At 37.7% G+C, this 26,366-nt stretch overlaps 2 protein-coding genes across 6 annotated transcripts; both read right to left on the bottom strand.

Annotated features, from left to right (window-relative positions):
• Nucleotides 1-80: 80 nt before the first annotated feature.
• Nucleotides 81-25,808, bottom strand: LOC137174815 (NLR family CARD domain-containing protein 3-like). 4 transcript variants are annotated; one of them, XM_067580292.1, is made up of 20 exons: nucleotides 25,738-25,798; nucleotides 24,583-24,734; nucleotides 23,939-23,980; nucleotides 23,243-23,318; nucleotides 23,027-23,128; nucleotides 22,290-22,371; nucleotides 12,049-12,259; nucleotides 10,121-11,879; nucleotides 9,771-9,944; nucleotides 8,125-8,298; nucleotides 7,098-7,271; nucleotides 6,878-6,924; nucleotides 6,101-6,144; nucleotides 5,916-5,980; nucleotides 5,605-5,819; nucleotides 5,255-5,511; nucleotides 4,994-5,122; nucleotides 4,734-4,881; nucleotides 3,450-3,485; nucleotides 81-1,734 (listed from the first exon to the last, which is right to left on the bottom strand). In XM_067580292.1, the coding sequence occupies exons 4-20, from the start codon at nucleotides 23,290-23,292 to the stop codon at nucleotides 1,466-1,468; spliced, it is 3,936 nt and encodes a 1,311-aa protein (XP_067436393.1). In that variant the 5' UTR covers nucleotides 23,293-23,318; nucleotides 23,939-23,980; nucleotides 24,583-24,734; nucleotides 25,738-25,798; the 3' UTR covers nucleotides 81-1,465. The 4 variants fall into 4 exon arrangements, with proteins under 4 accessions (XP_067436393.1, XP_067436395.1, XP_067436397.1 ...); XM_067580294.1 differs by lacking the exon at nucleotides 24,583-24,734 and having other exon boundaries at nucleotides 25,738-25,808; XM_067580296.1 differs by lacking the exon at nucleotides 3,450-3,485.
• On the bottom strand, nucleotides 12,994-21,313 carry LOC137174816 (uncharacterized). Of its 2 annotated transcripts, XM_067580298.1 has the most exons (7): nucleotides 21,020-21,313; nucleotides 19,618-19,675; nucleotides 16,927-17,023; nucleotides 15,578-16,534; nucleotides 15,194-15,361; nucleotides 14,939-15,034; nucleotides 12,994-13,922 (listed from the first exon to the last, which is right to left on the bottom strand). In XM_067580298.1, the coding sequence occupies exons 4-7, from the start codon at nucleotides 16,529-16,531 to the stop codon at nucleotides 13,614-13,616; spliced, it is 1,527 nt and encodes a 508-aa protein (XP_067436399.1). In that variant the 5' UTR covers nucleotides 16,532-16,534; nucleotides 16,927-17,023; nucleotides 19,618-19,675; nucleotides 21,020-21,313; the 3' UTR covers nucleotides 12,994-13,613. The 2 variants fall into 2 exon arrangements, with proteins under 2 accessions (XP_067436399.1, XP_067436398.1); XM_067580297.1 differs by lacking the exons at nucleotides 19,618-19,675; nucleotides 21,020-21,313 and having other exon boundaries at nucleotides 16,927-17,455.
• Nucleotides 25,809-26,366: the final 558 nt, after the last annotated feature.

Here is a 26,366-nt window from a genome sequence, read left to right as displayed (position 1 = left end):
GCAAACTGTCTTTGATGCATCGGTGACAAGATAAACTGGAGGACAGAAATTTCACAAGGAAAAAAATCAGTGACGCAGGATTAAAATAATTCACCATTTTTATTTCAAAACTTTGTTGACCATCATAATCTATAGTAGTCATCAGAATCAGAAACGGGTTTATCACCAAGTAGGTTTGCACATAGAAGTTTGCCTTGGTGTTGTGATGCATAATAGTCAAAATATACACAAAAATCAAGTAATCATAAGTAATATAAAATAGAAATGTACAATAAAATATGTAAAATATATTTTAAGAAAAAAGAGCTGCATCATTCTTGTAAGTTAAAAAGAAACCTCATTGATTCTTCTGTTATGAAAAAGATCTCACAACAGACGTTTTTAAAATAGCATCACCTGATATTTAAACCACTTTGGGGCAGCAGAAACAAGTTGTGAACACAACCTTTTGAATTGATATGTTGAACTTGTTAGCAAACAGTTACTTTTTTAAACAGTTCGGAACAACATCATCTTTCATTTGTAACTGTGTTTCTGTCCACCTGGTGAATATAAGTCCAATATTCACCCTCTTTTAGCTCTGTTTTTGGTCTCTACCAACTCTCAATGGAAATATCTGGTTCTTCAGCCTCTAAATGCTCCACTATGTTCACTAGCTCATCACTAACTGTGTTAGATGTTTGGTGCTGAGCAGGTCATGTACATTGGGTTTTCACGGCTTTTTCTCTGTAAACAGCTGCCTGCTGTGGCCAAAAACTATGCTGTGAGAGTGAACCAAAACAGTAAAGTTGCAGCTGGCCAGCTAAATAATGAGCTGACACTCGCTATAAAGCTCCGAAAAGCAGAGGGGAGCTGCACTGTCGCTGATAATTCTCTGTAGGTTCATCACTATGAGAGACATCTATAAAATCACACATTGTCACTTGATATACTGTAGATGATGTAAAAAAAATAATATAAAAATATGAAAAATATTGATTATAGTCACTTTAAAGTTGCATTTATCGATACTTTTTTTGACTGCTAGAGGGCAGAAAAAACAACTCAAGCTGCTTGTTACACTTATATGTCTTAAATTGTTAGCAATGAGTTGTGTTGGCAAACAGCTTCTAAATATGCTTAAAAAATGGTGAAATTATGATTTAAAAGAGGCTAAAAATCTTAATAGAATACAGAGTTGGTTAATTCTCTGTGAATATGGACACTGTTTTGTGCTCCTGTGCACTCACTCACTTATTAGATTAAATGTTAAAAATATGTATGAAAGAAGACATGTTTCAAAAAGAAATATTTCTTCTGAGCTTGTATTACTCATTCAGAACATATATATTGTGCAGAATGTCCCATGGCCTCACGTGAATATATACAATAGGTCTCCACACATTGTGTTAGAAAATTTTCCATGAGCTTTTAAAGACAAACATCCACTTGCTGAAGTCTGAAGCTTCTCCTCAGTTTCGTCCCTTTACCCAGATCCTTCAAGTTCAGAAATGAGAGGCCTCAGATGTTTCATCCCTTTCATGATTTCATAGAAAGCGTCTTTGCCTCTTCTGCCAGCTGAGTTCAGAAACCTGAAAATTTCCCTCATCTGATTTTGTGTGGTTGTCAAAGCTCTCACAGTGTCATAGTTCTCATTTGAGATCAACCCCCTGTCCTTGAGCTCGTCCAGGATGGCTTCTGTATCTTTCACCCTGTTAATCAGAGCTGTCCGATGGCGATCCACGAAATGCTGACCTGAGGCAGTCATGGAAGATAAAAGCATTGGAAAAAACACAACAGAGCTTATGTAAAGGGTTAAAAATGTTGTGTATACCAGACATAAATATGCAGAGTGTAAAGGGTTAAAAATGTATCTACAGGAATTAAAAATGGCATAAAAAGATGTTAAAAAGTCATCAGGACTTTGGTACAGTTCATTGCAAAAATAATAAGTTAAATGTGTTTAAAAATAGACACCCCTATATTTTTTTATTTTATTGTGTTTAATAGTGATTAAATTCCAAATTCCATTGTACTCTTCTTGTTATCGTGTCAATGCGATGCTTAAACAGGTCGCTAGAGGGCGCTTAGCGCTTGGGAGGAATTGAAAACCCGTTGAGGCAAGCACTGCAGAATAAATCCTGCAGTCAAGCTGAATGCAAGCTAAAGTTTTCTGCCTCTGTTTTCCCTCCAGTATAAGGGATAAGAGTGTTGTGAATCATTTGTGATGACGTGCAACGTTAGAGTTGAGTGGTTTTGCAGTAATGTGTTGAAATAGAGATGTTTAGCTATACACTGTGATGCTAGGCTAGCGGACCTGTTGCTAATGAGTAAGTTAGAATACAGAGTACAATGGAAATGCTAATAAGACACGTAAAAGGGGTTTGTTTTGGCTTGTTAATCGATCTGAAGATACATAAAGCGCTAGTGCATGTATCCACAGTCTGTTTGGAGGAGGTGAATGTTTGACAATGGAGTAGGAGTAATATGAGGTGTAAATTTAATAGTTACTCACTGTGAGGTTGTACACTTATTGTTTTATGTGCATGGGGATGAAAGTGTCGAACTTGGGAAAATGTTAGTTGCAGTGACAAAATAAGAACAAAACGTTTTTTTGTGTTCTGTTGATTAATATGTAATTCAAGCACAACTGAAGAACAAGGACACTTAAGGCCATTCATTTTGGTTATTTCACAGTGCTTCAGTTTTCAATGTAATTACCTATACTATGGTTACTTATGTATTTTTTGAAGATATTGTGGATATCTTGTATTTGAGGATACAGTAACTTACCTGATGCTACAATGAGCATTTAGTTGATCACCTCAGGGAGTCAAGTGTTAAGTATTCTGATGTTGAAGAAGCAGAATAAATCCTGCAGACGAGCTGAACGCAAGCTAAAGTTTTCTGTCTCTGTTTTTACACAAAGCTGCAGGGTGTATGAACATCTCAGGTGGCTCAGGAGGTAGAGCGGTTTGTGCACTAATTGGAAGATAGGCGGTTTGATTTCCAGCTCCTCCAGTCTGCATGTCAATGTATCCTTGGGCAAGATACTTAACCCGAAATAGCTCCTGATGGCTGTGCCATCAGTGTGTGAATGTGTGTGAATGATTAGATTTCCTCTGATGGGCAGGTTGGGACCTTGCATGGTAGCCCCTGTACCCATTCAGCGTATGAATGTGTGTGAATGGGTGAATTTGATTCATAGTGTAAAAGCGTTTTGAGTGGTCAGAAGACTAGAATGGCGCTATACAAGTACAGTCCATTTACCATTTACCATTTACCCCTCCTGCCACCCACCAGACCAGGGGGCAACACTTACTAGAAGCTAATAGCAGCGTAAGAAATATGTTAACAAGGTATATGTAAATGGGACTGTCAGCTGACAAAGGTCAATGTATTACAGATATAAAAAGCATTATGTCTCTTGAAATTTACATTTTTCTCATGAATTATATTAAATATCTTACCTTGTTCATAATAACTGCTTCTTTTTTGGTAGTCATCTGAAATAAATTGGAGATTAAACTGCTCATTAGTTAATGGATATTATTTCCCTTAATTAGTGTTTTAAAACATAATAAAGAGGACATAGTATGCCTTTTGTGATTTTCTGCTATTTACATTCTGTCATGACATCGGATGTCTATGTTTTACATGATCAGAGTTCCAAAACTTCATGTTAACGTATGAAGAAATGCTCCCTGTAAATCAAAAGCCAGGGTTTCAGCCTGCTCTGGATGCTCCATTTCCAATGTTTTTCTCTACTTTGTTGACGGGGTGGCGTCGGCTCGTCAAGCAAGCCCATAAACAGCCATCTGTAGCTTTGTCATTAAGGTTTTTCCATGTGTTATTTTTCGTTGTCCACTCATATTTCGGATCCAATTGAAGCTCATACATGTATTTGAGAAGTTAGCATTTTGTGTAAAGAATGAAAAAAAAAGTAAAATCCTATTACAATAATTTGTAATAGGTCTCCGGAACCACATGGGCTCTTCAGGAGGGGGGCCTTAAAGAGACAGGAGCTAAAACGGCCTGTCTCAGACTGAGGCTGAACTGAGGGGCTGCATAAGGCTGCATTCAGACCAAATCCGGCAATTTGGTACAGGGGGCTACGGTGGTGTGGGCATGTTATTTGAGGTGCTGGTGAGACAAAGAAATACAATCCAGGAAGTAGAGTTGGAGTTACAGATTGATGCATTTAAGGACTTATCAGAAGCCAAAACACTGCAAAGCAGTTTGTAATACTCACAGACAGGATTTTACAACTCTGGAAAGTTATCACGGTGGAAAATGTTTTATCTTTCATCTCGATAGTTGTGAGATAAACAATCAAATACGGCATTCACGTTACAAAGTAATCTACTAGGAATGTGTGGTTGCATGTATGTGACCGGCCAACGCAGCGTGACGTCAGTTTGTGTTCTGGCAAAAGTGGTCTAGTTCAACTTCTTGCTGGATGACCGCTGTGTTTTTTTGCTGAGCTCTATGTGGTCTCCACCCCTGGGAGGGCTGCTTTTTCACACATTGCCGGATTTGGTCTGAAAATGGCCTAAAGGGCGAGTATATGATAAATAAGGAGTTTCTTGAGCTGTAAGTCTTGCAGTCAAAATCATCAGGTAGTAGTGTCATCCAGATTAAAAATACAGACCTGTAAATGTGAATGATATATCCCCTTTAAGCTCAACAGGACAAAGGTGGTATGTGTGGATTAAACATGAATTGTATGTCATTTTAATTTACAAGCCACTGACCTTTCCGAATAATGCAGGTCCAGACTGTGTCCTTTTCCTTACTTCTCTTTTCTTCACTTTCAAGTTTTAGGCTGAAGTCTCTTTCTGCGTTTCTTATAAACACTTCAAAGAAATTGGGGTTTCTCCTCTCACATGTGAGCTTCAGTTTCTGTAGAGGAAATATTGAAAAAGGCTTTAGACTTAAGGCTATAGATATTTATAATTACCAAAAATGTAATACATACAGAAAAGTAGTAACAGCTTTAACAATTGAGCCATACATTGGGGCAGATTTCTGCAACGTCTGTGTCTGTTGTGAGGAGGAAATGATTCTCCATCTGAAGGGGCTTGTCGGGGCTTGGCTTTCGGATTCTTTTGGATGCATCAGATTTTTCCTCTCTCTCCACTGCCTGTGAGGGAAAATATTTACATTTTTGCTATAAAATTGCTTAAATTGGCTGTTTCCATGTAGCCATGTAGTAAAAACATTGCTGCTACATTTTGTAATAGTTCATATTATTACTGTGACAGAATCAAATAACCTGTTGTAGGACTGGATCAGGTGGCACCAGGTACACATGCAGGGTGAGGGATGCTTTGTTTGTCTGGTATATTAACACGTCATAGAAAACTTTCACTGGGAAGCCCAGTTTTTTCCGGATCATGACCCCTCTTGGAGAGAAATGTGGTTGGAGTAGCTTGACGTGGGATGATGTCACTTCAGACACTTTTTCCACAAAATCTCCACAGTTATCTACATGCAGAACTGCAAAAATGTTTGAAATTGTGGAGTTGTGATCTGCAAAAAAATTTTACAACTTGAGTAATGAGAAATGTGATAGATCAATGTATGTATTTGCCTGTTGTAAAATGATAAATAAGGTTATCATGCCTGTACATATCCAGTGTGGGAGATGCACCTCCTCTAACATTCCAGCTGTGACTGTGATGTCCAGTAGGGGTCCTGCTGGTATGTAATCCATGCATGAAGGCCTCTCCCTGTGTTCCTCCCAAGAGCAAAACTTGTATTTGAAGCTGACCTTCTCCTTACAAACCCATCGCAGGGCAGACACACTGCATTCAAAGCAACCTGCAGCAGACTTTAGGCTAAGGTTTGAAAGTGAAAACAAGTTGTTGATTTACTACACAATGAAATACTGAATTTTTCTAAAATTATTGCTTTGTTGCTTTGTTTCTTTCTACCTATAGGTTTGAACTTCATCCACCGTGTTGACTACAGGTTTCAGCTCAGTCCAGTCACTGAAGTCCTATTTCAGAAGGCAGTACATTTTTAATGAGCAGGGGTTGTAACTATTTGTAGACATTAAAATATCATACGTATGTCTGTAAGAAACATTTATATTAAAAAAGAACAATAAAAAACTTACCATAACACTGCCAGAAGCTTCAAGCTTCAACTTTCCAGAAGGCCCTTTGACAATGATGAATTAAAGTAAGACATTATAAAATCATGAAAATTCATGCACGCGTTTTAAGCTGTCATATGGTTGCTGAACAATTGTAAGTACTATGTAAGTACTATATATACAATATACCATCTCAGATGTTTAAAACACATGTACTGCTGTAATACTAGTGCATAGTAAAGATGTCTGAATTTTGATGAAACATGAAATTCTAAATATGTTTTAGTGGTAGTTATTACTACTTGTTACTACTACCATGTTATCCATCTTAAGATAAGATTATACAGTACAGATGAGGCTGATGGGAACATCATGAGTTCAGCAGGTAAATTAAAATGAATGAAATCTCATGACAATAAACTTTAATGCATTAGCCATTTCACAGACGGTTGAGATATTTAACTGGTTATGTAAAAACTTTGACCTGCTGGTGGTACTACAGAAAACCCCCGGGGGTGATTAAGATTCATAGGCAATCATGCATTTCTTTACCAAATCTCATGGAAATCCATCCAATAGATGTTGAGATATTTCACCCTGGACCAAAGTGGTGGACAGACTGACCAAAATTGCTATTCGTATTGGCATGCCACTAGTATGGCTATAATAATATGTATTTAACCATAAATGACAGAAACCACTTATACAGATTAGTGTTTGGTTTCTAGTTTCTGTAAGTGTGGAAATGATTAGTTTGATTGTGAAAGTCTATAGAGGATGCACAAAACACACACTTACACTTTCTCAGTCCGAATGTCAACCTCTTCTCTCCACCATGGTCAACCCTGAGAGAATATAGTCAGAACAACACATTCTTTAAAATAAAAACAAGCATTTGACAAGTTTGACTACCTATTAGACACGACCACTACAGAAGTGAAACAGTATTTCTCAAATTATTCTTAATAACGTTAACGTTAATCAACTCTCAGCCTTGTTTAAGGAGGTGTCTCTTTACCTGAGAGTTTCCAGCCTCCAGTCAGGATCCTTCAGTCCAGCAGTGAGAAGTCTCACTCCTGAATCTCCTGGATGATTGTAGCTCAAATCCAGCTCTCTCAGATGGGAGGGGTTGGAGCTCAGGGCAGAGGCCAGAGCAAAACAACCTTCCTCTGTGACCAGACAGCCGGAAAGTCTGTGTGCACACAAAACACAGTCTTCTAACAGTTCTGAACAATTTGTTTAGGTAAGAATTAAATTAAAGGAGAGGAGAAGATTGATAACACCATAACTGTAAGATTAATATAAGAGCCAGCAGCTGGTTATCTTAGCATTAAGACTTGAAATGGAGAAATAGCTAGCCTGGCTCTGTCCAAAGGTAACAAAATCCACCTTCCAGCACTTCTAAAGCTTATTAATTAACACATTATATCTTGTTTATTTACTCCATACATAAACCTAGACCCATAAGTGGTCAGGCACAGTGACAATCCAGGGTCACAGTGACCAGCCAAGGAATAGTTGTACACATAACCCCCTGTAAAAATCACAACTTGTTTTTCTTTCACTTTGGTTTTTGTATAGATTAAACAAATAAGATATGTGTTTATTATTCAAAATAAGAGTTGCTGGGTGGTGGATTTTTGCCAGGCCCACTGATTCCCCCTATTTCCAGTGTTACTGCTAAGCTACTGGTTCTATCTTCATATTGAATGAAAAAACATGAATTGTATCAATCTTGGCAAGAAAGAAAATAAACATATTTTCCAAAATGTTGACCTACTACTTTAACAATCTGCTTAGAGTTTTCAGTTGCTCCATGTCAAAAGTTGTTTCCTTTTCTGATTGACTCAACCAACATTTTTGTGCTATATTTTCTTTGAAAATTATGTTAACAGGAATTCTAACTTTTTATGCCCAGTGTGGATGACTGCTGAGTATTTTCTGGTGAAACACAAAACACATGAAAATGTAAAATGGCTTCCCAATTGAACTCAGTTGAAAAAAAAATACATATTACAATACATAATAAAAAGACATTGTGCTACCTGAGAGTTCCTAGTGCACAGTTAGGACTCTCTACTCCAGCAGCAAGCTGCTTCACTCCTGAATCCTCCAGGTCATTGTTACTTAGCTCCAGCTCTCTCAGACTACATGACAGAGAGCTGAGTGCTGAGGCCAGTGCATTACAGCTTCTCTCCCTCAGCTTACAGCCCTTCAACCTTTAAAGAGATAATATACAGTTTACTGTATACAGTTATGTATATACAGTTAACTAGATAAAATACTGAAAGTATGGGCATCAAAAGGATTAAGAACATATTCACAAATGCTGATAAACAATATCGTAAACTCATTTCAGTTATTAGTCTCTAGATTTAAATTGGTACAAAATGTTTTTGTTTTTTTTGTAAATATCTGCAAGTAAGGACCTATCTGTCAAAATATTTAAAAACCAAACTATTAAAGAAATGCACCTTTTAATTAACTTTCTGATTAAAAATCACAAAGTAATCAAAAACACTCTCGAAAACAAAATGAACACCAATAACAGTTTTCAACAAAAATGGATTTCTGAAATGGGAGATCAGCTAAATGAAGAAGAATGGAAGCAAGTGTGCAGAGAAATTCATAAAACAAATTTTTACTCCAAATGTACTTTCTAAGATTAACACATCAATGAAATCAGACTGTTGGAGAAAATGCGGTGGGACAAAGGCAAACCACTCCCACATTTCTTTTTCTGTCCTATTTTAAAATCATTTTGGCATTTAGTCATGGCGAGTATCATGGGTGTTCTCAATATGAAAAGAAAAACAGTTAACCCAATACATATTCTTGGAAAATCACCACCAGAGCTAATGCAGGTAATGGACCAGTACCTATTAAGAATACTCAGAATCGCAGCCCTGAAGCAAATAACTACGAATTGGTTAAAACCCTCAAGTCCATCAGTTCAAAGATGGAAAGTAACAATACAGGAAATCTCAGAAATGTGTGTGTGTTCATCACCGGGTACATAAAAAACAAACAACAACAACAAAAAACAATTGCAAAGACATGAAAATATACTGAACATTTTTGTGGATGTTTCAAATAATGAATGAATTGCCATAAAAGTATGAAAATAGTAACTAATGTTTATTGTGATTAGTACATGTGGTGAAGTTTAGGGTCTTCTTTCATTGAAGTGCTTGAGAATATTAAGTTTCAATATCTGACAAAATTAAAAAATCATAGTAGCAATTTGTGTGTGTGTGGAAACACTGAATCAGTTGACAGTTTAAAAACTCACGTAGTTATACAGCAGCCCTGCCATAAATCCTACCCCCATGAAGGTTATAGTGTTTAGTTTTTGTTGAAACTGGTTTGAAGAGGCTGCAGTTTGTGGTGCTGATGAACTGTATTTTGTTATACTTAGAGGTGTTTCTAATATTTTATCCACCCCATTTATATCCACAGAGAGTAGGTGAAATATATACTGAGAATGAATAAACCCTAATTTTATGAAGCATTATTGATTTATGTCCATTTGAACCAAAGTTTAGGGCTTGGGAGCCAAGACTTCAGACTACTTCAAACATGAGATTGCTTGTGCCTTGCAAAATAGTCACTTGGTATCTGCTATAAAAGTAAAATAAGCCATAAAACTCAGTGTTAAATGTGTGGGTTCACCTTTTACAGTTATCCTGACCTGAGAGTTTTGAGTCTACAGCTTGGACTCTTCAGTCCAGCAGATAGCAGCTCCACTCCTGAATCCCCAAGGTCGTTGTTACTCAGATCAAGCTCTCTCAGATTGCAGGATGGGGAGCTGAGAACTGAGGCTAAAACTTCACAGCTTCTCTCTGTCAGCTTACACGTATTCAACCTTCAAAGAGATATACATGCAAAAACACGACTTACCAATGTTTAATGTGATTGGTTCTCAACCACTAGCCTTAAACAATCAATGAAGCAGACATACAATTAAAGAACTCTTACACCTAAGGTCCTTTGTAAAAAAAGCATCTGATTGTTGATATATCCACTTATCTATCCACTTACAGAGATATATAGGAGACTTTGATCACTGGCAGCAGCCTTAGCAGACCCTCCTCTGAAGCAGAGTATTTCTTCAGGTCAAAAACATCCAGATCATTTTTTGATGACAGTAAGATGAAGACCAGCACTGACCACTGAGCAGGAGAGAGCTGGTCTGTGGGGAGACCGTCTGATCTCAGATACTGTTGAATCTCTTCTACTAAAGAATGGTCATTGATCTCACTCAAGCAGTGAAGCAGATTGATGCTTTTCTCTGGGGTGAGATTCTCCTTCATTTTCTCCTTGATGTACTGGACTGTTTCCTGAATGGTCCCTGAGCTATTTCCCATTGGTTTAATCAGACCTTGAAGGAGATTCTGATTGGTTTCCAGTGAAAGCCCAAGGAGGAAGCGGAGAAACAAGTCCAGGTGTCCATGTGGACATTCTAGGGCCTTGTTCACAGCACTCTGGTAGAGGTCTTTTGCTGCAGGTTTGTGTCTGAGTGTCACAAGCCACCGAGAGGTTGTTTGTGTGTCTGACAAAAGATTGACACCAGAGTTGTTGAATCTCAGGTGTACATAAAGAGCAGCTAGAAACTCCTGAATGCTCAAATGGACAAAGCTGAACACCTTGCGCCTAGACTTCTCATGAAAGATCGGTGTAAACAATCCTGAATACACTGAAGCTGCTCTGATATCAATGCCACACTCTCTCAGGTCTTCTTCATAGAAGAAGGGGTTGCCTTTCACCAGCTGCTCAAAAGCAAGTTTTCCCAGAGACAGAATCATCTTTCTTATCTTTGTGTTCCAGACTGGGTTATCATCATCATTCCTGTAATATCTGAAGTGCAGTTTGGACTGAATCAACAGGAAACTGATGTAAAACACAGTTAGAGACTTTGGCAGCTCTTGGCTTTCATCAGTTGTCAACATATTCTCAAAAACTGAAGCAGCGATCTTGCAGAAGGCTGGGATATGACACATGATGTTAAGCATTTGAGAGGTCTTGACGTGTGAGATTATTTTTGAGGCCATGGTTGTCTGTCTGAACCTCTTCCTGAAGTACTCCTTCTTTTGTGGGTCAGTGAACCCTCTGACCTCTGTCATCTTGTCAACAAACTCTGGTAGGATCTGACTGGCTGCTGAAGGTCGGGCAGTTATCCAGAGGCGAGCGGAGGGAAGCAGTTTCCCTCTGATCAGGTTTGTCAGCAGCATGTCCACTGAGGTCAACTCTGTTGCATCGGTCACAATCTCATTGTTGTGGAAGTCCAAAGGAAGTAGACATTCATCCAGACCGTCAAAGATGAAGAGAACCTGGAAATTGTCAAATCTATAGATTCCTGCTTCCTTGGTTTCGCCAAAGAAGTCATGAAGAAGTCTCACCAAGCTGTACTTTTTTTTTCTTACCAAATTCAGCTCTTGGAAAGTGAACGGAAATGTTAAATCTATGTCCTGGTTGGCTCTGCCTACAACCCAGTCCCAAATGAACTTATGAGTTGAAATTGTTTTTCCAATGCCAGACACTCCGTAAGTCATCACTGTTCGAACTGGTTGATCTCTTCCAGGGGAGGATTTAAAGATGTCCTCACATCTGATTCTTGTTTCTGGTCTTGTTTGTCTCATGGATTCTGTTTCAATCTGTCTATTTCCTTCTTCTGTGATGAGGACCTCTGTGTAGATCTGATCGAGACGTGTTGGGTTACTTTCGTCATCAGTCCCCTCAAACAAATGCTGAGTTTTTTTCCACAATCTATATTTGAGATGACACTTGCATGTGGCGATTCCTAATGAATAGTAAAGCAGAAGAAGTTTTCCTCACTATGGGTAAGTTGTAGATGTACTACCGTTCCCCCACAAAAAAGGTCTACATGTTCTACTATACGTTTGAAATGTAAACCAATTCAATGTCCATTTATTTACATCATGTTGATATTTGAAATAAAAGCCTCTTACTTTTTTGCAGACAGTCAGCCAGATTGCCCTGATTCATACTTCTCAAGAAATGCTGTGTGATCCTCAGAAAGGCCTCTTTGTGCTCTTCACTCTCACCATACACAACATCTTTATCCTCACTCTCTAACCATTCTGGGTGATCTGTACTCAGTGCCCTCTGAAACCTTGCCAGTTGGTGCTTCACAAAAGTGCCAATGATCTTCTCAAGCCGCTGAAACAAAATAAATTAATGTAATAAATATAATATTAAAATAGCAGGCATCATCAAATTATCAAATTCATCATATATGCAATACATGACCTTGCTTGGCTCTGTTCTTTATAAATGGGAATAACAACACTTGTGCATATGTGTCTGTGTATAGGATTAAAACCCCCTTTTAAATTGTATATGGTAGAGTCAAGTTAGTCAAGAGTTATTCTGACAACTCCATACACTGTAAAACCCGATAAGTTAATGTAACTTAAAATAATTGTTGAAACAGATTACATCGAAAATTTTAAGTGATAATTATTCCATTTTCTAAGTTAAAGAAACATACTTGTTCAAGTAGTTTTTACTAAGTAATTTCTAGTGACACATACTCAATATTTTAAGTTACATAAACTTTCTTACTTACATCATTATTACTCAGTATTTTGTTTTCAGACTACTAATAAAAATCAAGTATAGCTAACCGTAAAATTTTTGTTACTTAACCAGAAAATGTTTAATTTCTTGGTAAAGCTATTTTCACTTTATGTGAACTTAACTTGTTTAAGTTCAACAAAGTTGTACAATCCTCCCTATACTTAAATATTTCACTTGAAATTTTAACTCAAAATTCCATGTGAAGCAACTTAATTTTTTTTTTGAAACTGATTACATCAATTTTATTAAGTAGATTTGACTAAAAAATACAAACATATTTTGAGTAAACATTAAAAACACATTAACACAGATGATTCAAATGCAAGTTACTATTTTATTTAGTAACCAAAAACATTTTACACTGAAATTAGCACGATAACACCTTCAAAAACAGTGCAGGGGCCTTTGGGAAATTACTTTTTCCCCCAAACTATAGAAGTGGACAATATGTATATACTCCTATAATGGTACATGCCAATTTTTATCATGATATTAATATACAATCGTGGCAAGTTAAAAACATTTTTGTACGTTTCCTGACAAGGAAAGGCAATTGATACCAAAATTATCCAAATATTGCCATAAACCGTTCTGTTCACCAATTTTTCAGTTTGCTTATAATGGCCGCATATTAAAAAGAGTTACATGACAATGAATATTAAGGCAATATCTCTGCTGGTTGACAACTTTCACGTTATACATCAATATCTTGCCCTATACGCTTCCATTCAGTGCAAAAACAGGAACAGTAACATTGAACAATAGTGTAAGGGCCTAACAAAATGGCCTGACAAAAGAACCACATAGTGGACAACCGCATGGTATGGGATCTTACCAGTACAGAATGAGTTTTCTTGAACATTAACACATTCAAAATTGAACAATAAAAATCTTTGAAAAACACATCTCTAAGATGTTTTAAAACAGGAACAAACTACTCCACTGCCAAAAGTTCATTTTTGAGGCTCAAGACCCTGGGTCTCATGTTTCCATCCTCCAGACCCATCAAGACTTTCTGAGTGAAGTCAAAAGTATTTGCCATGTCTTTTGGGTAATTCAGATGCAGTGCATAAATCAGTGCGAAAAGCACTACAAATGCGTCAGCGAATGTGGGAAAATCAATGACTGTTTTACCCTCGAGCACGACCGCAACCTTCTCTGGGCAGAGGTACATGGCATCTGAAGTGGCACTGATCAAGAGCCCAACCGGTAAGTCACCAATGTCTGGTTCAGACTGCGCCACCTGCAGACAACAACAGAAGGGTTACCTTAGGCCCTAGACTCCCTCAGCTATTTCTAAAGGGCGATTGCTGAAAAATATATCAGTGGCTTATCAGAAGACAAATAGCAGTAAAAAAAAAAAATTACAATCTATGAATGTGATTTGATTCACCATATGTAACATAAAATAAAAAATAAGCAATTAATCTTTTAGGGGCGAGTGTACATTTTGTTGACACATGGCATAGCAACTATGGCATTTATTAAGATAAACCTGAAACTTGGTAATATTACCATTGCTTCAAGGGCAGGATTTCAGCATTACAAAAAAAAGGTAGCACTATGGAATTTCCATGGTACTGTTTATTTTCATGTAACTATAGATTTGACTAATTTACACTGGAGTTTGCAGTCCAAGTGACAACAGTGAGAAATGGCCGCTTAATATTTAAGCATACTGAAGCAAACTGAAGCTTGGAATAGATCATGAAATTGTATATTTTGGAGAGTATGAATGATTCAGGCAAACAGAAATTGGGCTAGAACCAGTTATTAAGTTATCAAAATTATCAATATCCATACAATATGGTAAATTTGAATGGCATGTACTCAGAATTGTTTTCTCCAAGATGTGGATTTTCATTCATTCACACAGTGGCAGAGGCATTATTTTTGATTAATAAAATGAATAGACATTTATTAATCATGTTCAGTCCAGTTATTTATTATACCTCATTCCAGTCTACAAATCTTTGAATGTGTACTGTGATCATAACCTTAACCCCCAAGAAAAACATAACATTAATTAAAGCAGGATTTATTGCATATGGAAACATCGTAATTTCAAAGACACCCATGATTGAAAAGCATATTCAACACATGCCTGTTTTCTGATTTGTGTCCATTCTATTCATATGACTATAATTTTAATGGTAATATTCAAACTCTGAAATTTTTCAACTTGTATAATCAGTGATTTACTGGATTAGAGTAACAAAGAAATTTGACTCTTTGATCAAAATAAATATACTGACTTACATCCCATTGCTTGAGAAATCCAGAGTCGTCATCATGCAGATATGCAGGGAGAGCACGGAGAACAGCAGCACGTCTGACATGAACATCAACTTGTTCCTTGGGAGCAAGAACATATTCTTGCCTTACTATGGCTGGTAAACAGCATAGCCACACAACACTATATTAAAACAAATAGCCCTACCAAAATTCTACCAAAGATAAACCAAAATCTACTGTAACATAATTATAAAGCACCAAGAAGCTTAAACAACTTACCTGGAGGTCATACATCTGGAAGATCCGACTGAGGACTTCAGCTGCTTTACCTGTCCGTGTAGCTTTCCTCCTGAACAAGCGCTGAAGACGTGGGGCATGTCGATCCAACTCAGCATAGAAGCAGTTCTTTAGGTTGATGTTTGAGATTCTGTGAAACTCAGCACAGATCTGCAAAAACATAAAACGACTTAAGTCAGCGTATAGTGTGTGTTCTTTCTGAAAAGGAAAAATAAAAAACAGCAATAAAAAAAATGACACTACCAACCCATGTAGGGTATGTTAATCTACATTTGAGTAAAACTATTCATGTCCTCACAAAGTCATGTAAAAGAATTATATGTGATAGATCTGCTCAAATAGGTGTAGTACAAAAAATGTCTTTACTTGTGACTCCATTTTGAGTGCAGGCCAGCGTTCCAGGATCTCATCAACAGGGGGATCATCACTGACGATCTCATTGCGCCGAAGGGCAAAGGTAGTCTGCATTAACTTTCCAATCAGAGAAAGGTTCTTGTCACTCTTCTTCACTTCATCTACAATTTGCAGTCTCAGTCGTTCAAGGCTTGCAGCATTTTCACCTCTTGGGAAATTGGGAAGGAAATTCACTTCTGCCCTCTTCGGTCTTTTGATGTTGGTGTGAGGAGATGGTTTGTTTGGGTTGTTCCGGCTCCTTTTCCCAGAATTTATAGCTACCTCATGAAATCCTGCACGACTCAACTTAGTGCGGAAGTTCCCCATCTTAAACTTTAAACTATTTTTCCAACCATACCATCCCGTCTGAGATCCTGGCTCTTTCAGACAAGGATGCTTAATGACAAGTGCTTCTGCTACCATTAAAACCTCCTTATCATTGGGGTAAGCTTTGAAGCTATGCATCTTGGCAGCAAGAGTCTCAAGAATGTCATGCTTTTGTCGCCTGGACAACTTTAGAGTTTTCCCTGTTCTGTCATATGTAGCATTTCCATCACTAAGTAAGAATTCTACCTCATAGGAAAAAATGGGCACTGGAAAAACATCAGGCCATCTGTTGACCCTGTCTGGAGTCATGGCATGAGGCAATATTATCGTGTCATCTGATGCTACTGAACTGGCATCACTCTCAGACCTGATCACTTTCAGCACAGCCTTCTGTGGAAGTTCCTCAATGTCTAAAAGGGAACATAACTGTCCATCAAAATCTGGATCTTGGTATGATAGGCTGAAGTTGAAGTCAAGATTAAACTTTTCTCCTATCATCGTTTTTAACTCATCCACAGATTCTGGACGTGACGATAGAGTCATCTTCCTCACAATGTCTGTGGAGGTATGGACATGAAGTAGGAAGTTTTGAGCTGCCATTTCCTATTATTAAGAAGAAAAGGAGAGAATCGATTGAAGGGAACCATCCAGTTTGATAACATATAATCATGATGTTGTTCAAAAGAAATGCCAGAAATGTACTTCAAATTTTCATTTTAGAATGAAAAAAAATATTGTTTTTGATGAGTATCATTAACTTCAAACGCCTGCCGTTTGCAATAAACAAAACAATCTGTTCAGTTAGTCTTTATTGGCTTGTTGTGGTGGGCAGTGTCACTGGCACTGATTATTTCCAGCAGAGGGCAGATTATTTTCTCCACTGTCTATAGATCCTCATTTCCAAATACATTTTAATCCTGCAAGTCTCTGATCAAAATAAATCTTTTCTGCGTTAACATCAAATGCCCATCAATATCATACGCCATGAGACTTACAGTGTCATTTAACTCTGACAGCTGAAGCACAGAGGTGTTGCCTGTTGATGTCAGCTCAAATGATCGTAAATGCTCACTGTACCAGCACTTGTAGTTCCTGCAAAGAAAGGAAACAGAGTTATCCACAAGCAGAACACGTTCAATTCTGCTGAAATTTGGAAGTCCTCCAGTCTGGTCTGCAGACACAAACATTCCATTTGCAAAATCTGTGCCATTTATGGAGACCTTTGAAGTACTATATATGTTTTGGCTTTCTGTCTTTGTCTCTATGAAGTCTTTGGCCACTTGCGGCAGTGTGGCGATTTGGACAGAGGTGACACTTGAGGCTCGTGTGTGGGGTCTGAAAAACAATGGTGCACTGAGGTGATACGCCATCATGTGCTGATGCCTGGTTGCAAGAGTTTTCAAGACATTCTTGAAATTCTGTGTGTCATGTATCACCCTTTTGAAAAAGCGATGTTTTCCCTCAAACCTCATGGTCCATAAGTGAACCAGAGGCCCAAAACATCTTGTTAGTTCTGGGTAGAGCTCAAGGTAATGATGTTTGGGTCGGAGCTTAAAATCTGGAAACACCCTGTCTGTGATCACTTATCTTAGTCTGCATGTACTGGATGGAATCTTCTGTGAAAGATGGGGAGAGTACTAGCTGCACGATTTCTTTCAGGTCCATCAAAATAGCCCAGGTTTCATCTCCTTCAGGAACTTTACTTCCCACCATAAGGGGCAATAACCTCAGCAAAGTGGAATTTTCATGTCCATTTCCACCAATGCTTAGTTTGGCCGCAAAATTCTTTGGGATTGGTTGTGGTTTATCAAGCCTATCAGAGTGCTGATATGGAAATGAACGTATTTTTGTGTTAAGATATTCAAGAGTGAAATACTTAAGACGAATCATTTCACGAATGCACAAGGCCAACTCAACTGGCACAATACCTTCAAAAAGGTTGTGAAGTATATCAGGTGGGAAACCAGAAATAGGATGAAAATGCTGTAGTGTCTTACTGAGAGTGCACTCAGCCTTTACACCAAAATGAGATGCATTTTCTCCTTGCACAACATTCTGCACATGTACGTCATGGGAGGCCCTTGTTCTCATGCTAAACTCTCCTTCAGAAACTTCAGTGGACTGTATTTGGTCTGTAGTACAGCAACAAAATCTGCAGACATAGTGTCCTCTGAAACACTGCACAAAGCCTGCCAGACCATGGGCAGCCAAATTATCAGCAGCAACACACATGACAGTGCCCTTTACGCATTGGCCGACAGGTTCGATAAAAATGCCATCCTGCTCAAGAGTATGCAAGTCTTTCAGCAAAGGTGAAAGAACACTTTCATAACCACAACTCTGCAGATCAGGTACTTTGCACAACAGAGCTAGTTGTATGATATGAAGGCTGGACCTATATATACTGGGCACATTGGCTAGCAACCAGTACACCGCACAAAGCTTGTGGATCTTTCTAGCTGTGCCTAAAGGATTAGCTAGTTCAATGTCATCCACATATAAAATCAGAGACAACTTAAGGTCTTCTGCCGCTGACAACAATTGATTTTCTTTGAAATACATTCCATCTTCATGAGACATGTACATTCCAGGTGGTGATGGTTTAGTTTCTTGAATCTTGTCAAGAAGATCTGTATTTTTAAACATTGTTTGAAGCATCTGTAGTATTGGAACATACACTGCTGTGTGTCCAAGGGAATCCACAGCATATTGCACTGGCATTACCAGAGGGTAGTGACTTCTTACAAATGTTTTCCTCCGTTTAGCACTGGACAGCTCTGCACCTTCAGCAGTAGCACTGACAAAAACATTACTTTTCATGACAGCTTCCACCAATTCCTCAAGAAGGGCCTCATTGATAGACTGATCATGCTCTCCTAAAACCTTGATGACAGAGTCTCTCACAAGGGGTTTGGACAACGTGAATATTTGTGCCAGATTTTCCACTATGTCTTGTATCGCTGTCTCTGACACATGCAGAACACTGTGCATTTTCAAGAACAAAGAAGCCAAATTTTTTCTCAGTTGAGTTTGCAATTCACCAGCGTCATATCCAGAGTCGGGAGGATTACACTCTGGAGCTTCCAGCTCAAGAAAATTCTGAGACGGACCAGCCTCATCAGATTCAACTTGGTTCTGAATGGGTTGGCCGTCAGTTTCTGTCAAGACAATTTCTGTCAAGACAATTTCTGTCTTAAAATCTGAGAATTAACAGCCTAGATGATTCCTACTTTTGTGGGCATTAAAGGAGGAATACACATTAGTGCGGTACTGACAATTTTTGAATGGACAATCCACCATCTCATGTTGTTTTAAATGCATCCTTAAATGACTGAGAAGAGTTTTGTCATTAAAAGGTTCTTTAAATTTACACACAGCACAGACAAATGACACATATCCTTCTTGATTGTCACTTTGCACAAGCGTCTGAGTATGTAACTGGGTTAGGTGAATTTTCAATGCATTTACTGAATGAAATGTGCAGACACAGTTGTCATAGAGACAAGGCAATTGATTGACTGAGGAGACATTGCTATGATGTAAACGATAATGTTCAAGCAACTGTGCCTTTCTATCAAAGAGAGTAGCACAGAGTTTGCACCTCCAAGCCATTGGAAACCAAAATTCTATTTACAACTCTAATATTTAGAGTGAGAACTGGTACGAGCAGAGCATTATAAACATACCAGATTGAAGAATCTGGTATCTGTATCTCAGCCAGTCTTTTGTTGCTTCAATTTCAACCTGAAGAGAGAAGAGATTGAAAAGTGAGATAGGCTGCAATCTTTTTACAAAACCAGAGCAAAGTAATAGAGAAGCATTGAATAATTGTCAGTTACCTTACATTACAGAAATTACATGAAATATGGTGTTTCAGACTTTAATATACAAAACCCAAGGACAACCGAAAAACACTTTGTTCTTTTTGGTCTAAAAAAATTAAGCTATTTATTTTCTCTTTCTTTGCACAATAAGTTGTCTTCCATGTCAAAATCCTAAAAGGTGAGGGCAACATAGAATAAATACATTCAGCAGGTTACTAATGTAATGTTATGTCTTGCTGATGCCTTGATCGTCTAAAGGCTTTTCTGGGTGTAATTTAGCAAAAAATGTAACAGGCTACTTAATATATTTAAACTTTGGCTAAGTAAAAATCCTCATACATTCATAGGAAAAAAAATACAAATGGTTAGAACGGTCCTTTTATCACCAAATAAATATAACAAACAAAAGTCTATACTGGCTCTTAAGTTTAGCAGGCAAATAAGGATGTTGGGTGTTTTTCTTTTTACTTATTATGTTTTCGTCAACACTGCTAATCTTTGGAGGTCAGGTTACTGCACAAACCCTGGACACTGTGCCCTGACCTTGACCATGAGAGTGTTATTTCACACACAAATCACAAGACTAATTTTTTTTAATGATCTCTCCTTACTAAAATACATGACGTGTAGTTAAACGTTCCAGCATTACATCGGGGCAAAAACTGAATGCAAACCATTGCCTTTACTGAAACTTGCCAAAACTTGCCCGATTAAAATGGGGTCGCATGCCGCCAATTTCTGGTTGAGAAAAGAACCAGAAAACTTAAAAAGCCTGCACAAATAAATTAATGCATCACAAACGGTCCGCCTCAACGGGAAACATTAGAATAACTATTATTGTTGTGTACTCTAATAATTAACGTTAACTTTCAGTGTTTTCAACATTTTAATTGCCTTTCACTCTTTAATTAGGCAGATATGGTTAACAGTTTTTTCAAATGCATGAAGTAACTCTAAGACACGCCAAATATTAGTTACGTTAATTAAACCCGACAAAACACGTAACTAAACTAACGAATAAAATATTAAGGCAACCACGGAAAACCATATGACCGCTTTCATTGCAGCCAGCATGGTAACAGTTAAAGTTAGCAACAATTAGCTGGTCAGGTCGAGAAACTTGCTGCATGCCACAGCACGTTTCGCTTAAAATATCGTCACAAGCAGTCCCACAGCAAGTTTACCAATCTCTCTTTCTTTCGCTTTAGGCTCTAAATATATCTAAAGAACTCACATGCAAAAAACGTTTAAGCAAACTTCTTACCTGTGCACTGCAGGGATGTAGCAGCAGTAATGGCGGACATTTCCACTTTGGCGAAGAGGCACGTACGCACGTGCGTGACGTCACGCGGATTAAGTGATTACTATCAAATTATTTGAGTACAATATATCAAAATCATTAAAGTGGTTAAGTACTGTACACTTAAAATTAAAAATTCGTTGAAATAACTCAAACATTTTGCCTTGTTATAACTGTTTTTAATTTTTGAGGTAATACAACTCATCATTTTTAATAAGCTTATACTGTTCGGTTTTACAGTGTACCTACAAAGAACCTGAGGTTCCTTCCCAGTTTATTTTGGTTGAAACGCCAGAATTTCCCAAAAAAGCACAACTGCTAGCATGCCTGGCCAACTAGTTTTCCACCTATACAGTAGTAACCGAGTGCTATTTCCAGGGCCAAGGAGCACCTAACCAAATGGTAAATGGACTGTACTTGTATAGCGCCTTTCTAGTCTTCTGACCACTCAAAGCGCTTTTACACTACAAATCACATTCACCCATTCACACACATTCATACGCTGAATGGGTACAGGGGCTACCGTGCAAGGTCCCAACCTGCCCATCAGAGGACACTAACCATTCACACACATTCATACATTGATGGCACAGCCATCAGGAGCAATTTTGGGGTTAAGTATCTTGCCCAAGGACACATCAGCATGTGGACTGGAGGAGCCAGGAATCGAACCACTGATCTTCTGATTAGTGGACGACCCACTCTACCTCCTGAGCCACAGCCGCCCAACTACATTATTTTGTGGACTTACATGTTAGGTTAAACTATTTAGTATTTTCCCACTGTGTGGAAGCCCTGTTTCCCTGCAGGTATGTGTCTTTGTATACCTCTGTTTGACATCAGACACATTTTCCAAGTGGTAAAACTGCCATGGTTATTACTGTGAACTGCATTATGTGCCCTGCAAGAAGAGAAACTTGACAGGTGTAACAGCAGTAACTAAGGGTTGCCACATCTTAGAAATGGTCGATTAAAATAGTGCTATGTTTTTAGTGCTATCATGGCATGGATGTATTAGCCATGCCCATGTCAGTCAGTTGTTGTGTACGCAGTTTTATGAGCAGCACTCATGAGTGCTCATGTTGCCTTTATTTCCAGATAAAGATGACCTTAATGTTATTCAAGGTCACTTAATCCTTAATCATGAATGGGACCAGCATAGCAACATCTACAGACAGTATTTTTTTTAGATTGATAGCTGAAGAAAAATATTTATATAAATATATTTACATACCGTAAATATGGATTCCAGGTCTGTTTTTAGAGGCATGGCAGACTGACTACTGGATACCTTTTTGGAACTCTCATGGAGGCCCCTGTGGAGACCACAAGGTCAATTTATATGCCACACATGCATCAACATCTTAATGTGATGATAATGTTTGTATTTTTTTCCTACTAAAAAACAAAAATGACCATCAGTTATTTCAAATTCTCATGTGTTTGCTCAATTGAGTGGGGTCTATCTTTGTAATGAAGTGGTTTGTTCCAGGATGCATCTCTGGTAGACAAGAGGTAGACAAAAGCGTCTTGTTTGTACCTCTATCTGACATCTTAGTGTTTTATAGGGCATTGCTGGTTACTGTCTAGCAACCATGCTTGCTAATGTTCACCTTGTTTGACTACATTAACCAGTGACCAAATGCAACAAATTAAATAAAATAAATGTTAAGTTTCCATCAATCATAAATTTCATAATGGGTTTGAATGAGGTCAGTGTTTAGTGGAAGTTTTTTTTTCCAACAATAGGCTTATGTGTCAGTTTAATGAGAAATGTTTCAAGGTCAAACCAATGCTTGACAAAGTATTTATGGTAAACTTTCCCACTTCCAATAAAAAGCAGTGGATGAGCCAGTCCCAAATGTGACAAGGATGTCTTTAGCTATTTTCTTGGGTATCTTTAAGAATTTAAGAAAGTCATACAATTAAAGTAACTTGAGTTAAAACTCATAAAAATATATATCAACAGACCTTGGCAGTATTGACGCACCGACAACTCTTTCTTCGTCACTGTAATAAAGTAGTTTGTTCCCAGATGCATAGGATAGATGGGAGTCGAGACTCTGCCCTCTTCTGAAAAAATACAAGTCTTTGTATCATATTTTACTCCTCAAATGACAAAACTCCCAAATACAATAACAGCACCACTAGGTTAATTGACTCTGTTAGAATTTATTTTCATGTTACCTTTTGAGTTTCACAGACATCTTGGTTTTAGAGGGAGTTACTCTCTCCATATTCCTCCTAGACAGACGTATAGTACCTTTCAACAAATCCAACACTTTGTGTGAGTTGATATAGTGTGTTTTATGATTACTGTCGGTAAAAACTAATATGTCACAGACCAACATTTATACTTTATACTTCTGAATATGAGGAATAAAGTATGATTATCACATGAAATCACAAAACAACAGAAAACTACACACACACACACATGTATGTATGTATGTATGTATGTATGTATATAAAGTTTGAGACAGACCACTTTCCCATTCACAGTATGTACTCTATAAATAGTGTTGTTATATTTACATATTTGCAGTTTCAGTATCTCTTGGTTCTTATATTCAGTAATATTCATATAAGTGCAGTATTATTGTTTATTAAGCCATGAACAAAATGTATGAATGTAACAATAATGTAAACTGTATACAGAAAGGATTAATACTGTAATTAATGAAGATTACAGCCTAAAATGGCATGTTTAACCTTTGACTAGAAAATCAGAAAATGTTTGCAGCTTAATCTGCAAGGAGCAGTTGCCTTATTTGAACAATTTTATTTTACCATAACTTTTACAAGCCTAGTATAAAATCATAGTATGCAGTCAGCCCACTTACTTAATTTAATTTACTTTGCTTAATTTTTGCAAATGCTTACCTGGTGAACCACATCACCCAGATCAAGAGAGAGTATATTCATCTGTAGAGAAAAAAATTGAGAGAGAAATATAGCTGATTTTTCAACATTAGTTTTCAGCATATGTAATACAGTATCTATATTTAATCTGTAATAGCATCCTCTACAATACTTCACCTTCAAACTTAACTTACATTAGTTAGTCAGTCCAGTCTAACCTGTAGAGGCCCACTTCTACCCCTTACCATAAGTACTGAACCTTCTTATGGGACTGGATTCAGTACTGAAAATACAACCTTCTGTCCTAAACAATAGGTTTTCATACTTTCTAAATTGAAGCTCACATTTTATATAGTTCAGCTTCAATCAGGGGCCACAGTTTGTTGTATGTCTCCTTGTCTTTGGTAATTGAGTCCTTCCAGTATTTGGGATGATGGATTTACAGATGTCAACAACTCGTTGGTCCTGATCTGATAAACTCTACAGTCTAAGGATTTCCATCTCCTGTCATAGAGTTACATCTCATTTACCTTCTTTCATCAGTGTTATTCTTTTCTGATGGTAATTACTTGCTTGTTTGACCATCCCCCCCCCCCCCCTGTTTTTATATATTGGATCTCATTGAAAACTATAAAATATAAACTTTAGAATATATATCAACAGACCTTAGCTGTATCTTTGGGCCGACATCTTCTTCCACAGAGTTATGTGACTTCCCCAAACTCACACTTTCAAGGTCTTTTTCCTGTTATGAGTCATGGGACCCTGCCCTGATCTGGCTTGTCAGAGTGCACTTCCTGCAGCTTGCAAAACAACACTTTTTTTTCCAGACCAGAAAGAGAAGTAAGTTATAAGGCAATTACACAGTCTGTGATTGCAGTAAATGCCAGTGCTGCATTCGACACATGGTCAACCACAACATATTACCTGTAATAGAGTTACATCTCATTCACCTTCTTTCATCAGCGTTATTCTTTTCTGATGGTAATCATTTGCTTGTTTGACCATTTTCTGTTTTTATATCTTGGATCTCATTGAAAAGAACAGCTGATATTTCCCTTTAAGCTTCAGTGGTATCAATATTTTTTCTTTATCAGTGCTGTGAGAGTGTTAACATTTTCTTTGATTTTTTCAGCCCCAAACCTCACAACATCATCTTGTAACTTAGACTGTGAAGGTTCAGTTTTGTCCCTTTTTGTAACAGGAGTACACTGAGTTAAGTCTGGGAGAGGGGTGAACTCAGCATTGGGGTTAGCATACACTGTAAATGCATATCTCCTGCCTTGACATTTCCACCAAGTTCTTAGTGAAATTTAAATTTTTTGATGTAGACAAAAGTGTCTTGTTTGTGTCTTTACCTGACATCTTGGTCTTTTATAGGGCATTGCTGTTTACTGCTTGCTAATGTTCACGTTGTTTGACTGCATTAACCAGTGACCAAAACACAACAAATTAAATAAATCAAGTGTTTATTTTTCATCAATCATAGATTTCATAATGGGTTTAAATGAGGTAAGAGTTTAGTGGAGGTATTTTCCGTCAATAGGCCTTTGTGCCAGTTTAATATGAGAGATGCTTCAAGGTCAAACCAATGCTTGGCAAAATATTTCTGTTAACTTTCCCACTTCCACTAAAAAGCAGCAAACAATTGCTTCCTTAAACTAAAAGGAATAATCAAAGACTGCCTGGACAGCAGGTCCCAAATGTGACAAGGATGTCTCTAGCTATTTTCTGGGGTATCTTTAAGAATTTACCACAATCATATAGTTAAAATAACTTAAGGTAAAACTATATAAACTATAAAATATATATCAACAGACCTTAGCTGTGTCTCTGGGCTGACATCTGCTTTTTCCACAGAGTTGTGTGACTTTCGCAAACTCGCACTTTCAGTCTTTTTCCTGTTATGAGTCAGAGTGCACTTCCTCCAATTCGCAAAACATGATGTTACAGTGCATGATGTTACAGTTAGCAACAGTTTTTTTCTAGACCAGAGAGAGAAATAAGTCAAGAAGCACAGTTTGTAAATGCCAGTGCTGCATTTGACACGTTCAGCCACAACATATTACCAGACTGACTGGAAAACTGGGTGGCACTTTCTCTCACAGTTCTAAATGGGTTTGAATCCTACTTAAAGGACAGGGACTACTTTGTGTCTATAGATAATAAAACATCTGAGTGGACAAAAATGACATGTAGAGTTCCCCAAGGCTCCATTCTGGGGTCTCTTCTGTTCAACATCTACATGCTCCCATTTGCTCAGTTTATGGAAAACAACAAAATATATTACCATAATTATGCAGAGGACACACAAATTCACATAATTGTATTACCAGGGGACTTTGGTCCAATACAAGCACTGAGTAAGTGCGTTGAACAAATCAACGCTTGGACGTGCCAGAATTTTCTTCAATTAATATAAAATAAAAGTGAAGTAATTGTTTTTGGA

Source organism: Thunnus thynnus, chromosome 22, assembly GCF_963924715.1.
Source record: "Thunnus thynnus chromosome 22, fThuThy2.1, whole genome shotgun sequence".
Lineage (NCBI taxonomy): Eukaryota > Metazoa > Chordata > Actinopteri > Scombriformes > Scombridae > Thunnus > Thunnus thynnus.
Note: the sequence above shows the minus strand (reverse complement) of the source record. Positions and strands in the feature narration are given on the sequence as shown.

Coding starts and splice junctions, on each gene's coding strand:
- LOC137174816 (XM_067580297.1), bottom strand. CDS start 17,403: ATGAGGTTTGAGGGAAAACATCGCTTTTTCAAAAGGGTGATACATGAC. Junction 16,535..16,926: donor TGTCAGAGTTAAATGACACT/GTAAGTCTCATG, acceptor TCTTAATAATAG/GAAATGGCAGCTCAAAACTT. Junction 15,362..15,577: donor CACTCAAAATGGAGTCACAA/GTAAAGACATTT, acceptor ATGTTTTTGCAG/ATCTGTGCTGAGTTTCACAG.
- LOC137174815 (XM_067580294.1), bottom strand. CDS start 23,292: ATGGAGAGAGTAACTCCCTCTAAAACCAAGATGTCTGTGAAACTCAAA. Junction 8,299..9,770: donor TGTAGACTCAAAACTCTCAG/GTCAGGATAACT, acceptor ATCTCTTTAAAG/GTTGAAGGGCTGTAAGCTGA. Junction 5,512..5,604: donor CCCACACTGGATATGTACAG/GCATGATAACCT, acceptor ATTTTTTTGCAG/ATCACAACTCCACAATTTCA.